General features: G+C 37.8%; 3 protein-coding genes across 3 annotated transcripts; 2 read left to right on the top strand and 1 right to left on the bottom strand.

Annotated features, from left to right (window-relative positions):
- Positions 1-891: 891 nt before the first annotated feature.
- LOC141604880 (G-type lectin S-receptor-like serine/threonine-protein kinase At1g34300) lies at positions 892-3,667 on the bottom strand. Its single transcript, XM_074423433.1, has one exon. It carries the CDS (start codon positions 3,626-3,628, stop codon positions 1,112-1,114), a length of 2,517 nt encoding a protein of 838 aa, XP_074279534.1. The 5' UTR covers positions 3,629-3,667; the 3' UTR covers positions 892-1,111.
- Positions 3,668-9,825: 6,158 nt separating this feature from the next.
- On the top strand, positions 9,826-12,239 carry LOC141604881 (uncharacterized). Its single transcript, XM_074423434.1, has 2 exons — positions 9,826-9,915; positions 11,680-12,239. The coding sequence occupies exon 2, from the start codon at positions 11,707-11,709 to the stop codon at positions 12,007-12,009; it is 303 nt and encodes a 100-aa protein (XP_074279535.1). The 5' UTR covers positions 9,826-9,915; positions 11,680-11,706; the 3' UTR covers positions 12,010-12,239.
- Positions 12,240-12,927: 688 nt separating this feature from the next.
- LOC141604882 (putative arabinosyltransferase ARAD1) lies at positions 12,928-15,669 on the top strand. Its single transcript, XM_074423435.1, has 3 exons — positions 12,928-13,602; positions 14,648-14,901; positions 14,988-15,669. Exons 1-3 carry the CDS (start codon positions 12,948-12,950, stop codon positions 15,537-15,539), a joined length of 1,461 nt encoding a protein of 486 aa, XP_074279536.1. The 5' UTR covers positions 12,928-12,947; the 3' UTR covers positions 15,540-15,669.
- The last annotated feature ends 51 nt before the right edge of the window (positions 15,670-15,720 follow it).

Here is a 15,720-nt window from a genome sequence, read left to right on the forward strand (position 1 = left end):
AGCAAAAACCCCACAAAATCTTCATACTGATGACGTTAACGGCGCATTAACTTTTTTGCTTTGTATTGCGAAGTTTTTTAGGTAATATGGTTTGCTTTGATTGAATTCTCTGTTGGGCATTTTAACAAACATTTGGTGGGCTATATATTTTGTTGTGAATTGTGATTGATATTGATATTGTTTGTTTTTGTTGTGATCATAATTCATCATGTTTTTTAAGACGGATAATTTATCCGTCTTAAATTTTAAAACGAGTCATATACTACTACATGATGCTAACAGAGTTAAAAGTTTGACATTATTTGTTTACTTTCGCTTTCGTGACAGTTCTTTCTCAGGCAGCAGTTTTCTGATAGAGATAAAAGTTTGACATTATTAGTACTCAAAGATTGGGTTTTGGCAGCATGAAAAGCTACAACTGCGGAAGTAAACCATATAATGTTTGTGGGTGGGTGCCGGGTGGTGACAGTTTCAGCTTAATCTAAGATAGTATTGCGAATGTACAAAGATATAGTGTCTATGGGCGGGTGGTGACAGTTTCAACTTAATCTAAGACAGTATCACGATTCACGAATGTACAGTGATATAGTGTCTATGGGCGGGTGGTGACTGTTTCAGCTTAATCTAAGACAGTATCGCGAATGTACAGTGATATAGTGTCTATGGGCGGGTGGTGACTGTTTCAGCTTAATCTAAGACAGTATCGCGAATGTACAGTGATATAGTGTCTATGGGCGGGTGGTGACTGTTTCAGCTTATTCTAAGACAGTTTTGCAATCGTATAGTGATCCCTGGAGGCTGAAATTGTAGGACTAGATCTATAATGCACATTCGGGAAGGCTTCCTGGGGCATAACTGTGTAATGTCGGAATCGTTTCAAAATTGTGAATTAAGGGCAAAGAATCATTACCTCTACAGCAAGTGCCTTGCTGAAAAGCTTTCAGCTGGATCTGTCCCAATAAATGTACTGTGTACACATTCAAAGATGAATAACTTAAAAGCAATATATTTACTACTACGGATTTGGTACACTTCCTGAGTTCCATCATTCACTATGAAGATTTATTTGAAATTGAGTCGACCTCAGCAGTCAACATGTTGCATGGCTCACTTATGCTTCTCTATGTACAAAGGATGAACTGGGCCTCTCAAGGTTCGCGCCTGAAAGAGAAGACGGAGCCTGTTGGGTTCGGGATGACGAAGATAATGACGGGTCAGGACCTGAAGCAACTAAAGTGGAGCGAGTACTGGTGCTGCTCATGGTGAAGCTGGCCCCACTACTCGAACCATCTATGGCAGCCTTTGGGGTAGGGGGTCTTTGGATCTCCATGATTCCTTCCAGCATTTGAACAACTTTCCCCATCATAGGCCTTTGAGAAGGTTGCTCTTGAATGCACCAAAAACTGACTTGAATCGCTCGGGTCACTTGAACCATATCCACCTCACCGGAACCAAATCTTCGGTCTACAATGCTGCTTATGTTTCCCTTGTCAAACTCCTCGTATGCCCAAGTTGAGAATTTCTTCCGATTTGTGTCTTCCGACACTTCAAAGTTCCTCCTCCCGCTAACTATCTCCAGCAGTACCATACCAAAACTGTAAACATCGGATTTTGAGGTTATGGGTAGATTGGCAAGCCATTCTGGAGGTAAGTACCCTCTTGTGCCTCTTACACTGGTTAGGGTTCGATATCTGTGATCTTGTGGGCTCACCAGCTTGGCAAGGCCAAAGTCGGAAACTTTAGCATTGAAATTATCATCTAAGAGTATGTTTTCAGGCTTAATGTCGCAGTGTACTATGCAGTCCCGACATTCTTCATGAAGGTACGTAATCCCTTTTGCAGTGCCCACGGCTATACTGAACCTGTTTTCCCAGGTCAAGGACTTTTCACGACTTCTCCCGGTTCCAAAAAGGAAACTATCCAACGACCCATTTTTCATGAACTCGTAGACCAAAAGACGGTGTCTCCCCTCCGAGCAAAACCCAACCAACCTGACCAGATTCAGATGATGGGTGCTACTTATAGTTGCCACCTCTATCCTAAATTGTTTCTCACCCTGTTCAATACCTTCGAGCTGTTTTACAGCCGCAAGAGTTCTATTCGCAAGAACAGCCTTATACACCGTCCCAAAACCACCTTCACCGAGCTTCTCCTTGAAGCCACTAGTGGCTTGCTTAAGTTCTCTATATGAGAACTGCACAGGAGCACCTGATGCATACTCTAAAAGAGCATACTGAGCTGACAAACTCGCAAACTTGGGATTTTTCCTACAACACCACCACCATACACTTCCCTGCAGTAGCAGTAACACGACAACCGTCACTAAAATAACCACCCCAATAATCCAACCTTTGACTTTCTTGTTTTCTTGGGTGTCCTCCGAGGGAGGAGGGTTTGGCACAACAGGCCCACATACCTTAACGTACGAAGTACTGGGAAGAGCACGGGACTGATACCCACTCACAAAACTCGACGACTTTGAATAACACTGTCCCGATCCATCCCCCACAGAAGTAGCCGCGACACAAGAGGTCCCAATCAGACAATTCCCTTGACAAGCCGCACTATTCTCATAGAAAACATCAGTCCTCATCTCAGGAGGGTAATCTAGAAACCTAGTATGATCCATCTCTAACAATGCCACATTATTAGGACAATCCTTAACATCCTCCTTCAACCTACACCCTTTCCTACTTTCTTCCTCGTCAACAGCGACAAAATTTTCAGACGGGCACCCACAAACCGGGCCCGTCTCATTATAACTACAAATCCCCATATTCCCACAATACCCAAAAACCAAACATTGATCACTAACAGCAGTCCAAGTGACAGTATCAGATGAACTCCCACTGTCAACAGTATACATCCTCAAATTCCCATCACTGTCTAACCTAATAAACCTCAAATTATTACCAGTATCAGCAGTATTACCATTACCAGTATCACTACCATCATAATCGCTACCATAAACCGTTTTCTGGAGTAAATTCAAATTACTATCATAAACCGATAAGATACCGCCTTGTAACATTAACTTAGGATCCCCCCCACTCAATTTAGTACTGACAGAAGAATTCAACCCTAAACTATAGTATTCTATATTATCATTCCATTGTAAAGTCATGTTACCTGAACTATTCAGAAAAAATGAGTACAACCCTGAAGTTAACTTCATCCCTACACGAAAAACCTGCGACGTAACAAACGTATCAGTCGGGTTATCGAATGTAGACCACATTTTATTTGACTTATTCATTAGCATCAAGTTGCCTGTATCATCCAAGGTGGCATGTGTGATGCCTAAGTTAGACGTGTTTGAGTGCCATGCAATTTTGTTGTCTGCAGAGATGAGCTGGAGGTCTCCTGAGGAGTGGAGCTGGAAGGTGGAGCCCGCGGAGACCGCGGCCGAGGTGGGGGACCATATTGAGGTGGTGCCATATGTGATGGAGAGAGTGTAGGAAGTGGAGTTTAAAGGGAGGAAGTGTAAGGAGAAAGTGTTGTTGGGTGATGACCATGTTTGTGTTGGGTTTAAGGTTGTTAATGATGAGTTTAATGGGATGTTTAAGGATGTTGTTGTGATAAAAATGGTGAGGAAAATTATGAGGAAAAATGGGAGATTTTTTATCATTTTTGTGTGTAGTTGAGTAATTGAAGGATGTAGTGTTGGGAGTGTGAAGAGAGGAGGATTAGTAAGAGTTGCTGTTCACTAATTAACAAAGTTTGTGTGTGGAAAATTATTGTATAGTTGACTAGTTGTGGCCATGTGGGTGTGGTTTGAGTTGAAAAGTATTGAACGTTTCTATTGCCAAAGCGTCTTGCTTGTGACGGCCACTATCCGTCACAAGCTTGTGACGGATAGTAGCCCTCTTACAATATGCAAGTGGGAGGGCAAGTGGGATGTGCCCCCCACTTGCAATTGTGTGAGAGGGTCACTATCCGTCACAAGATAGTGGCCCGTCACAAATGAGAAATTGCCTTCTATTTCAGGTGGTGGGGAATAGTTATCCTTCGTCTCAATCATTTGTTTACATTTTTTATTCTTTGTGATAAATTCGTTTGTATAAAGGTTACTCAATGTTAATCATACATGAATTTGTGATAGAAGTTACGACAATACTTTATCAATAATGTAAATGTCAACTAGCTTATTATTAAAGTTATGAGTGTTATTGTTCATGAGCTGGTTCGAATTCTGTCAGCATCAAATCCAAAACTGCCCTTATAGCTCCCCTTGCACAAAAAGGAAAAAAACTTCTCACTATTTAAGAAAGCTAAATTTAGATGAAATAAAGGAGTTGAGATTTAATACCGGATTTGTAAATATCGTCGACGTTTTAGTAAATATCGTCGACGTTTTCATTCCAAAAGACGATAATGCCCTTTGCATAATTACACTATTTTCTCTCTCTGAACAATTTTCTCTCAAATTCTACTAAAAATCAACTACATTTCGATCTCTCATTGCATTAAACCAATTAAAAGATGTTAGAAATTAACGCACATCGACTAGAAAACTTAAATAAATTTATAAAATCGCCAAATAAACGTATTAAACATGGTTTTTTTTAAAAAAAAAATGAACTAGTTCATGGACTAAATGTTAAGATTCAACAATCGACCACGGACCAAACGTTGAAAATCAACGTTTGCCATGGTCCAAACGTGGGAAACTAACGTTGGCCGTGGTCCAAACGTGGAAAACCAACGTTGGACGTGGTCCAAACGTTGGAATCCCACGTTTGGCCACGGAGAAATTTTTTTTTTTTTTTTTTTTAAAAAAAAAAAAAAAAAAAAAAAAAAAAAAATCTCCGTGTGCAAACGTGGGATTCCAACGTTTGGACCACGACAACGCCGTTTCCCACGTTGACCACGGCAAACGCGATTTCAACGTTTGGTCCATGAACGTTAGATCTCAAAGTTTGGTCCATGGTTCAACCTTGGGGTATAAATTTCAGATTTACGCAAACAATTAACAATATGTTATTTACAAAATTAATGTCATGAACTAATTAGGCTGACATATTGTTAATTGTTGTTGTTTTTTGTTTTTAATTTAGTTGAGTTTGAGAGAAATTTTTTTAGAGAGAGAAAGTCAAAAGGGCAGTCATCGTCTTTTTTATGAAAAACGTCGTCGATATTTACTAAAACGTCGTCGATATAAATCAGCCCCCTTTTAATATCCTCATTCACTTGAGAGTATGATAACCTGGTACACTTAAATACCTAAACTTTTTTATAGATTAATAAACCTTGCTTTCATGTGGGGATTAAATTACTATTTTTAGATATTGTTTTTTTTACATATATTTAAATATTGTTAATATATATATTTAGGATCCTATGAGAACCCTCTTTTCATGAGAACCCAAGGTTCAGAACTTTAATACCAAATGTTCAAAACCCAAAAAACTCTCTTATCACCACCATAACTGTACCACACTACATTATCACCACCAATCACCACCATTCCCGATTACCACCATCACCCCCATTCGCCGCAATAGCCTATGACACAACCACCACTATTCTCCCTGCACTTCGACCACAAAAGATGGTAGTAATGATCGACAAAAGCCTTCGCTTGCTACTTTATATCAACCAACGTCTTTGCTGTCTTTTGAAGGCCAACAGTTTGAATTTGTGTTATTAAACAGTGGGAATTTCCCCTTTTCTTCTTCATCTCCTTCTATCGCTTCCCTTCATTTTTCCAATCTAAATCGCAAATTTCAGATTGTATATGAGTATTTGGCCACAATAACCTCACCAATGCTTATACATGAAAAAATTAGCAATACCACATTGATAGGAAGTAACTAGGTGCTTCATAGTCATGATCATTTTGATAATAAATCTTGAGTAGTATATAAACAATACTCCATCCAATTTTGTGGATTTTCAACAATTTCTTTACATGGCCTATTCATATCATAAAATTAGTTTTGCTACCCATAAAATTAGCAAATTTATTTTTGTTATATGATACGTATTTTATTTGTGATGATGATACAAGCACGAAAGCAATTTAATTAAATCGAACCGTGTATCAATGACAAATAACAAATACCAACGATGTGACAATATTTGCTTAGAAATCCACCTAGATCAATTTAACTTCAATAGGAAAACTAATTTAGCATGACTCCTTATTCTATTGACTACTCAACTTTTTTTTTTTTTTTTTTTTTTTTTTTTTTTTTTTTTTTTTTAGGGAACCCGCATCCGCTATCTTCGGTGCGCACCGAGTAAACCCTCGGGTGTACGTGATAGCCTGCAAACCACGTATATCAGGTAAGCCATCCAAGGGTGACATGCTCGAAGTCTATTAGGCATGGATTCAGGTTAAGAATGCTCCACAAGATTTTGTTCTTGGGAAAATTTGAACCTGGGTCTCCTGGGAATTTCACCCAAGTTTTAACCACTAGACTCACTCTTACGGCCGACTACTCAACTTTAACGGTACATAATCGCCTTATTTTTTAAACTCTCTAGGTTACTAGGTAAATCAATTTTATTAGAAATAGAAATTTACTCTTTAACTTTCCACTAATTTGCTAAGTGGTCTATTTGACATTTTTAATTCGTGTATAATAAGTTGCCCTTCTCAAAGACTTTTCTTACCTTTTATTTAAAGTCTATGCACCACTAATTCTTTCTTAACAAATGACAAAGTTTCTACATTTAGGGTAAGTCTTTTTAATATTCCTTATTATTACGATTGAGTAGACGTAATTTGACGTGCTAAATGTGCAATGACGTGCCTATGAGAAGTGCATGACATGTGCATTTGATACTAGCTTAATTAGAATTAGGAATAGACAATTCGACTAGAGAATACACGAAATGCCTAACTTGTAAGAACGGTTGCTAACTTGATACACAACTTTTTATTTAAGATGGATGTCTTTGCCTTAAATTTAAAACGAGTTAATAATTAAAGTGAAATAAAATCATAATTTATATTGGATGCAGAGGAGTTTGGTACGCAAGTGTAGCACAAGCCCCATGAGACACATGGTGTGTCGTTTAAAAAGAGGTTATCAAGACTTGGTGATGCGAGTGTCTAGAAGTTGGGGTTGTATGGTGTGGGAAGTTCTCCATAGAGGGCAAGGTCCGAGTCAAGATGATGGTCCTTGGTTTGAGGGGAGGATTGTTAGGGTGCAAATTCATGTCCCACATCGGTAAAATAAAGATGGAAGATCATCTTTATAAGTGTCTACAAAATATAATAGTACGAGATCTTTTGGGAAGGAGCCCAAGAGAAAATATAATAGTACGAGGCCTTTTGGGAAGGAGCCAAATAGTAAATCCGTGAAGGCTTGGCCCAAAGCGGACCAAAGCGGACAATATCGTACTATTATGGACAGTGGACACTGGTGCAGCAGAGACCCAACACAAGGTATTCACGCTTCTGCACAACAGCTCCGTTTAGGATATTCAACACGGTTTTAGTAACCAGCCAACAAGGTTGTTGACTTTATGTCTTCTATTGGACATTCATGTCCAACTCGAACCCAATAGTAAATCCGTGAAGGCTTGACCCAAAGCGGACAATACATTCATGTCCAACTCGAACCCAATAGTAAATCCGTGAAGGCTTGGCCCAAAGCGGACAATATCGTACTATTATGGACAGTGGACACTGGTGCAGCAAAGGCCCAACACAAGGTATTCACGCTTCCGCACAACAGCTCCGTTTAGGATATTCTACCCGGTACAAGGTTGTTGACTTTATGTCTTTTATTGGACATTCATATCCAACTCTTTCGAGATGGTTTGAAAACCGATGGTTTCATCTTACCTCATTCATTCGAAAGAATGAGATAAATTGATCTTATTCCAAAAGATCAATCTAGTTTTTTTATATAATCAATAAACCGTTCGTGCCTTGATCCCCACAAGCACTTTTTCAAAGTCAGATGGGTAAGTTTTTATCCTTACATAATACATACTTATAAGTTGTAACTTACTAAATACAAGTATCATTTTATCCTTACATAATCAATAAACCGTTCGTGACTCATCACCATGAACACTAAAATGGTGATGAGTAATATATAGCTTATGAACAGTAGCACTTTTGCAATATACGACTGACTGTGTATAGATGATCATAGAGAGTTGCAAAGTTATCTCTTTAAGCAACTCTCTTACCTTATATAAATAGGACTATCATTCTCAATAAAATTTACAGCATAATTGCAATAAAAAATTCTAAAATTTCTCGGAGCTAAAAACCATTATTACAATATATTATCGGTACGAAAGACTCAAAAGGAGAGAATTACATGAAAAGGAGTTTACATTAATAAACATTCCTCTTCATTGTTATTAGACAAGTAGACATAGGTCATGAACCATCAATGAACCTCTACCCTTATATGGTAAACAAATAAATCGTGTACAAAAACCCTTATCTTTAGAATATGTATAAAAGCAATTAAAAAATATTTTGACTTTATTCTCAATGTTGTTCTAAAAGATTAATTGAAAGTCATAATTCCTAAATCACACCACAAATATTATCCTACAACCTGTTGTATAATAGCCTTGTACAACCGCCTCAAAGTTGTTGAGCTCTTACACGAAGTTATTGAGTTATTTTATAAGTTATTGAGCTATTTTATAAAGTTGTTGAGCTTTATAATTGTTCTCTTAAGCTCAATAACTTTGTACCATAACTCGATAATTTTGTTAATAGAGCTCGTCAACTTTGTTACGCCGCTCAATTACATTGAATAAGTTGTATATACAACCAATTGTATAATACATTAATTGATTTCTACACCATTGTGAACCCATCAACATTTAAGTAGTTAATTCGATAATACTTATTCTCAATGACTTGGTTTTTAAATAAAAGTCAAATAAGTTCAAATGAACTATTGTAAACTTAAGTAAAACAATTATTTTAAAATTCTCTTTATGAAAGCTTCAAAAATTTATAGGGTTTATATTTATTAAAAAAAGGCTTTGACTTATCAACACTAAAACTAGTCTAAAGCCCAAAATGTCTATGATCCGTATCTGGTCACCTACATTAGTTAGTCTCTTTTGTAACAGAGTATTCGTTTTCATAATATAACTAAAATAAAACGCGGTAATTACAACCCTATTTAGATAGAATCCATTTTTGAAATAATGTTCAAAAATAAAATATTTGTCGTTTTGGGTCGGTTTTGAAAATATTTGTCAAAATGGTGTTTACGTAGGCTCGAGATTTCTGGACGTAAAACACGCCACTACCAATGGCGTGTTTACAATGAGTAGGGAAAGACACTTCATTAAAATGGACTAAAACAAACACACCATTGAGAATGGCGGGTTTCGAAGCGGAAACACGCCACTCCCTATGGCGTGTCTATGTATAATTTTTTTTTAAGTTATGTCTGTTGAATAAAAAAATTGTTGTAAAGACACGTCACTGCTAATGGCGTGTTTCATTTACAAAAAACGCCATTGGTAGTGGCGTGTTTCAGGTCTAGAAATCTCGAGCCTACGTGGACACAATTTTGACAAATATTTTCAAAACCGATCCAAAACGACAAATATTTTATTTTTGAGCAATATTTCAAAAATGGATTCGTTTAGATATGATAAACTTTATTATTTAATATTTTTAAAATTTAATATTTTTATAGTAGGTAATACTAAAGCTATTATAAATATAAAACGGATAATTCCGTCTTAAACAAGAACTTGTGAACAATTTATATAGGATTGAAAAGGTAATATAAGTGGTACAAAAATCTAAGGTCCACGGACAAAAGAATCTCTTATCATCTTTTACATCATCTGCAAGATTCACTGCACTTCCTTCATTAATCATATCATCTTACACTTCATTCAATTTTCAATTCAATCATTTTCTCAATTCCAGAACAAATTCAGTTATTTAATCAATACCCAATTTAGAAGGTATCTATCTTACTTTCCTCAGATCTCTCTTTAATTTCTTTAAATTCAAGCTTTCATCTTCACCTTATTATTATTATTCTTATTATTGCAATGTGTGTTAGTATTAATTTGTATTAATTTTTTTGATTAATGTGGTCATTTGGGTAGTTTCATTGATAGATCTGAGCATAAATTTTGTGCCTTTATTATTCTAATCTTGGGTCATTCCGAAACAGTCTCCCTGTTTCTAAGACAAGGGTAAGACTGCGTGCATCCGACCCCCTTACCTCGCAATTTTCTGTACTTTATAAAGTTTTGTAATTTTCTGGTCATATGTAAAATTAGGGTTTTAAATTTTGGTTCTACATTGTTTTTTGGTGTAAACCATCTGGTTTAATCCGGATTCGAGCCGGGTAGGACCACTAGGCTCATGAGTTTTAACACTGCTGCGTTCATAGGGCTCGAACACGAGACCTCTGGTTAAGCTAGAACAACCCCTTGGCAGTTAATCTAAGTGCTCATGGGTATTTTGGTTCTACATTGTAAAGATTGCATCTTTGTTCTTATATTATCATGGGTTATTCTCTGTTTGTCCCAACTATCCTATTTGACCCGTTTTAGGTTTAAGACGTATTTACCCGTATTATCATGGGCAAATCCGTCTTAAACAAGATTTTGTGTTTTGGAAAAGTGTTTAGGGTTTTCAAATTTATTGGCAGATTTATGCAAATTCTGTAGCATCTATTATTGCTTTGAATTAATTGTATCTAAAAGGTTAATGAGCTTACCGGGATTCGAGGGATGTGAAATCTTATTGAAAATTGATTCTAGTATGAATTGGATTATAATTAGTAAATATTCCGCGATGGACCGTAGTTATATGGGTATTTGGTTTGAGTCGTCTGGAGAAGGGTTTATTGGAACCTATTACTCAATTAGTCCCCCAAGTAACGGTCTTACTCTCCTATTAAAGAGCTAACCGTATATAGCTTGAATTAATGAATATGGGTCCCTTTCCTAATAATTGTCATCATGAAACAATCTCATATGAGAATTTGTGTATCACGACATCGAGACACTATGTATTTGATAGTTGCATTGACAGTTTCACAGTTTCATGTTGCTTGAAAGTCATTGACTGTTAAATGGATAGATGGGTTCTTCCGTGAGCTTCTACCTATCTCCGGCCGTTTGCTGTGGCTCTTCCTACATATTTGGAGTCGAGGGAAACATCTTTAGGCTTGATATAAAGAACGAGATTGTGTCAAACCAAAAAAACCAAATATCTGTTCGATTTCATTTTACCTGTGCTAAAACAGCTAGCTGCCTGTACCCTTTATTTATCAATCACTTCATTTTCAATTATGATTCACGTCTAAGACGGAAATTTGTATATCAGTTGCTACCATTACTTTCAATGTTTATTTACCTGGTAGGTTGCTGTCAACTGGTAGTCTTGCATCCAAATATGAGACTTCAGATTTTGAGCATTTCATATTCCGTTAATATTGAAATGTGTAGCTTGGTTGTGTAACCAGGTTTTTGTTGGCTCTGCGTTCACTGTCTAGCTGGTTTCTTTGGCTAGCGTATTTGCAACGTAGGGTCGTTTGTTATTATCAATGGTTGCATATTCAGTTATAGATGTGATCAGATGATCCAAATTATAGCTCGAGTGGAAAACAATATTTTTTTTCTTCGTGTTAGGTAAAATTGGAACCCTGAGATCACGTCCGACATTGAGCTGTATCTTGTATTCTTGTGACATGTGCCGTTTTTTCTTGGCAGGTTCTTAGGTTTGATTAGAGACTGAACATGAGTCTCGCCTGTCTAGTGTGCCACAGCGTAGAAAGCCCGTCACGTTCATTCAGAAGCTACTCGATATCTAGTTCAGACAATGACAGTAGATGCTCAGCCATGGCTGCTTGCCTGAGCAGAAAGCTTTCTCTTCCTCCACCAAGAAGGGACACCATGATGCCATCTTCATCAAAGGTAACTCCACACCCAGATATATCAAACCACGTCGATATCGGTCCTCCGAGGTTAGTTCGCAGCCGTGCTGTTAGACGAGATCAAGTCCGAGACTGGAATTTTGATGTGGTTGAGCTACAAGCTTAGAACACTACTAGTTAAGCTAATGCAAGCAAATAGGCGTATTATTCTCTAGCTAATATGCAGATCACAATGTCTTGTATGAGACCGTCTCAGTGTGAAACGGTCGTATTAACCACGTTATTAAATGAGAAACCGATTATTAGTAACTACTTGTTTTTTTTTTTTCTGTTGAGACGGTCTCATACAAGACTTGTATTTAGATATAGCTACATCATCTCGTTGTTCTTCCTTTCTTCTCCGACTCATTGCCATAGATTTTTCCGCAGTTCCTCACTTCTTGTGGATGTAACTGACGCCATACTAGTAATGAGATCCATTTTCCTCGCAAATCGAGTTTTACTTTTAAATCAAGATAGTATTCCATTTTTATGTCCGAAGAAAAGTAGTCTATCAATTAGTGAAGGCTTTCCATCTCTAAATTGAGTTAAAACTCGTCGAGTGTTGTGACTTTGTGACGATGAAATAAAGCAGAATGACTTGTGTATCAACTCTCAGTGCGCTATTGTACGGAAACAAGTCTATTTAGTCCTTCAATGAGTTAAAACTCGTCAGTGTTTTGTGATTTTGTGACGATGAAATAAAGCAGAATAACTTGTGGATCAAATTTCTTTTATTTTCTTGTAGATTAGATCTTAACTTCGAAATCAAGTCATGAATATTGTCCCATGTAAGATCCAGGATTTCTCCCCTTTCAACACTTATTAGACCAGGCAAAGCTGACCCGACCGAAATAACCCATTTGATAAGGCCGACTCGAGACCTCAAAAATGACCTAAAAAATGTGACCCAATGTGACTCGACTTAAAGTGACTCCGACGCGAATGACTCGATCGGTTGTGAAATCCAGAAAATGGTCCAATAAATTGTTGACCCGAAAATAACCGAACTCAAAGTAACCATATTCCGAACCGACCCGAATAACCCGTTTGCCCGGCTCCACTATGAATAAGAAAAGAGAAAAGACAATGAGAAAACTTGCAACAACAACAATGGCGATAAAGAAAAACACAACAATTCTCATAACAATCTCACTAATCTCCATACTTTCACTCTCATCCTTCATCTTCCTCAACAAACCCATTTCAATTTCAACCTCAATTCCCCAAAATACCCTCAAAGTTTCAACCTTTACCCTAAATGTATACATCTTCAACCTCCCAAGATCCCTAAACTACGACCTTCTAAAAAAGTACTACACTTTACCTCCAGATTCTCGGATCCCATCCGACCCGGATCACCAACCCGGTTCAACCCGGAAACCCATTAACCCGGACTTCCCATCGTACCCGGAAAACCCAGTAATTAAACAATACAGTGCTGAGTATTGGTTACTGGGTGATTTGATGGCAGATGAAAAGTTGAGAATTGGGAATTTTGTTAATAGGGTTTATGATTTGGAACAAGCTGATGTGATTTTTGTGCCTTTTTTTGCAGCTTTGAGTTGTGAGATGCAACTTAGTGTTGATAGAAGTGTTTTTAGGAAGAAAGTTGAGGGAAATGAGGATTATTTGAGGCAAAAGGAGGTTGTTGATCTTGTGGTGAATTCTGAGGGGTGGAAACGGTCTGGTGGTCGTGATCATGTCTTTGTTTTGACTGGTATTATTCGGACTTTCTCCGTCTCTGTCAATTGTTTATGTTTCGTGTTTCTTATGTGTGAGGAGTATTTTAATCAAATGTAAATAAATGAATGGAATGGAGGGAGTATGTGTTTATTTTGCTTGGAAATGGTCTGGTGGGTGTGATCATATATTTGTTTTGACTGGTATTGTTACGATTCTCTCCGTCTCTGTCAATTGTTTATGTTTTCGTGTTTGTTATGTGTGACTGTGTGGGGAGTATTTTAATCAAAGGTAAATAAATGATTGGAGCAGAGGGAGTATGAGTTTGTTTTGTTTTGACTGGTATTGTTGTGATTTGATACCTTAGGGTTTGTGTTTTTGTTAGTTCATACTCCCTACGTCTTCTCAATCAACTGTTGCTAGTGATTATAATGTGTAGCGACTGGTAAGCTGAGATGCATTGTAGCAAGTTTCTCATGAGACTAACTCATAAGCTTGAAAATTTTCGGATTTGCAAATGTATGTTTAATTTGGGAAGTTTTCGGTTTAAACAGAAACTTTACATGAGATGGTCGATCACGTGAGATTAAACCTTTAACTCTCTAATGAAATGAGGAATGTATAAAAATTTGGGTTGTTTCACTTGTGAGATCATCTGATACAGGATTTGTTGGTTCATTTGATGAGTGTCGTATCTCGTAAGCTGTGGCTGAATCTCTTTGTTTCATATCCATAGTGTGTGTGATTTATAGGATGCAGAACTGGTGTGGTTTATGCGAGACTTTAAAAATGGGAGTATAAGACTTTAGGGAGTGCTAGGATAGTTTTTGCGGAGGGAATGTGGATGGAATTATGGAAGGGAAAGGGAAAGGGAATGGAGTAAACGAGTTTTCGCTCCAAAATCTTTCTTATGTTCGGTGTTTCTTTGATGGTTGGTCTAATAAATCCATTGGTTATATTCCGCTGTCTTCGTATATGAAAGTGTTTAGTGTAAACGAGTTAAGATATTGAATGCTTTAGCTGCTTATGATTTAGTGTCTGGATTCTCAGGTTGATTTAAACCTTGGGGCATTATTTGGCAGACCCTATGGCAATGTGGCATGTCAAACGCGAGATATCCCCCGCCATACTTCTTGTTGTCGATTTTGGTGGATGGCATAGACTTGACTCGAGACCCTCTAACGGCAACTCATCCGAGAGAATCGAACATACTCAAGTTTCGTTGTTGAAGGATGTGATTGTTCCTTACACCCATCTACTGCCTGCATTGCACTTATCAGAAGACCAGCCTCGGCATAACCTTCTTTATTTCAAGGGCGCTAAACACAGGCAAAGGGTCAGTATATTCTCTCAAAAACTACCTGCTGTTTCGTTTTGAATATCCGTAGAAATGCTCACTGAGCTCGAGAAAACTTTCTGCAGGGAGGTGTGATCAGGGAGAAGCTATGGGACTTGCTGGTGAATGAACCAAGGGTGATAATGGAGGAAGGCTTTCCTAATGCAACTGGTAGAGAACAATCCATTATCGGGATGCGGACCTCAGAGTTCTGCTTGCATCCTGCCGGGGATACACCGACATCGTGTCGTCTGTTTGACGCAATTCAAAGCCTATGTATACCTGTCGTAGTCAGTGACCGCATCGAGCTGCCATTCGAAGGAATCGTTGATTATTCAGACTTCGCCGTATTTGTGTCAGTCAACGATGCCCTTCAACCAAATTGGCTTGTAACTCATCTTCAATCCATCTCCAAGGAACAGAAAGAGGAATTTCGAAGAAACATGGCCCGAGTACAGCCCATGTTTGTATATGATAACGGGTTTCCGGGTGGTATTGGCCCCGCTCCACCTGATGGGGCGGTGAATCATATTTGGAAAAAGGTTTACCAAAAGTTGCCCACGATTAAGGAAGCTGTAATTCGAGATAGAAGGAAACCTCCTGGTGTATCAATCCCAGCTCGTTGTCATTGTACTTGAATTTTACGCGAGGCTATAGTTTTTGACATTTTTATTTTTACAGTGCTTAAATTTCATTCATTTTGTGGTGCAACAGTTTGGTATCTTGATTTACTTTCTATGGCAAGATTCGAACATTGTTTCCCCGTCTTTGAGATGTATTTGTGATCGGTTTGTAGATATATACATGTAAGACCATATT

The sequence above is a fragment of the Silene latifolia genome, chromosome 10 (genome assembly GCF_048544455.1).
Source record: "Silene latifolia isolate original U9 population chromosome 10, ASM4854445v1, whole genome shotgun sequence".
Lineage (NCBI taxonomy): Eukaryota > Viridiplantae > Streptophyta > Magnoliopsida > Caryophyllales > Caryophyllaceae > Silene > Silene latifolia.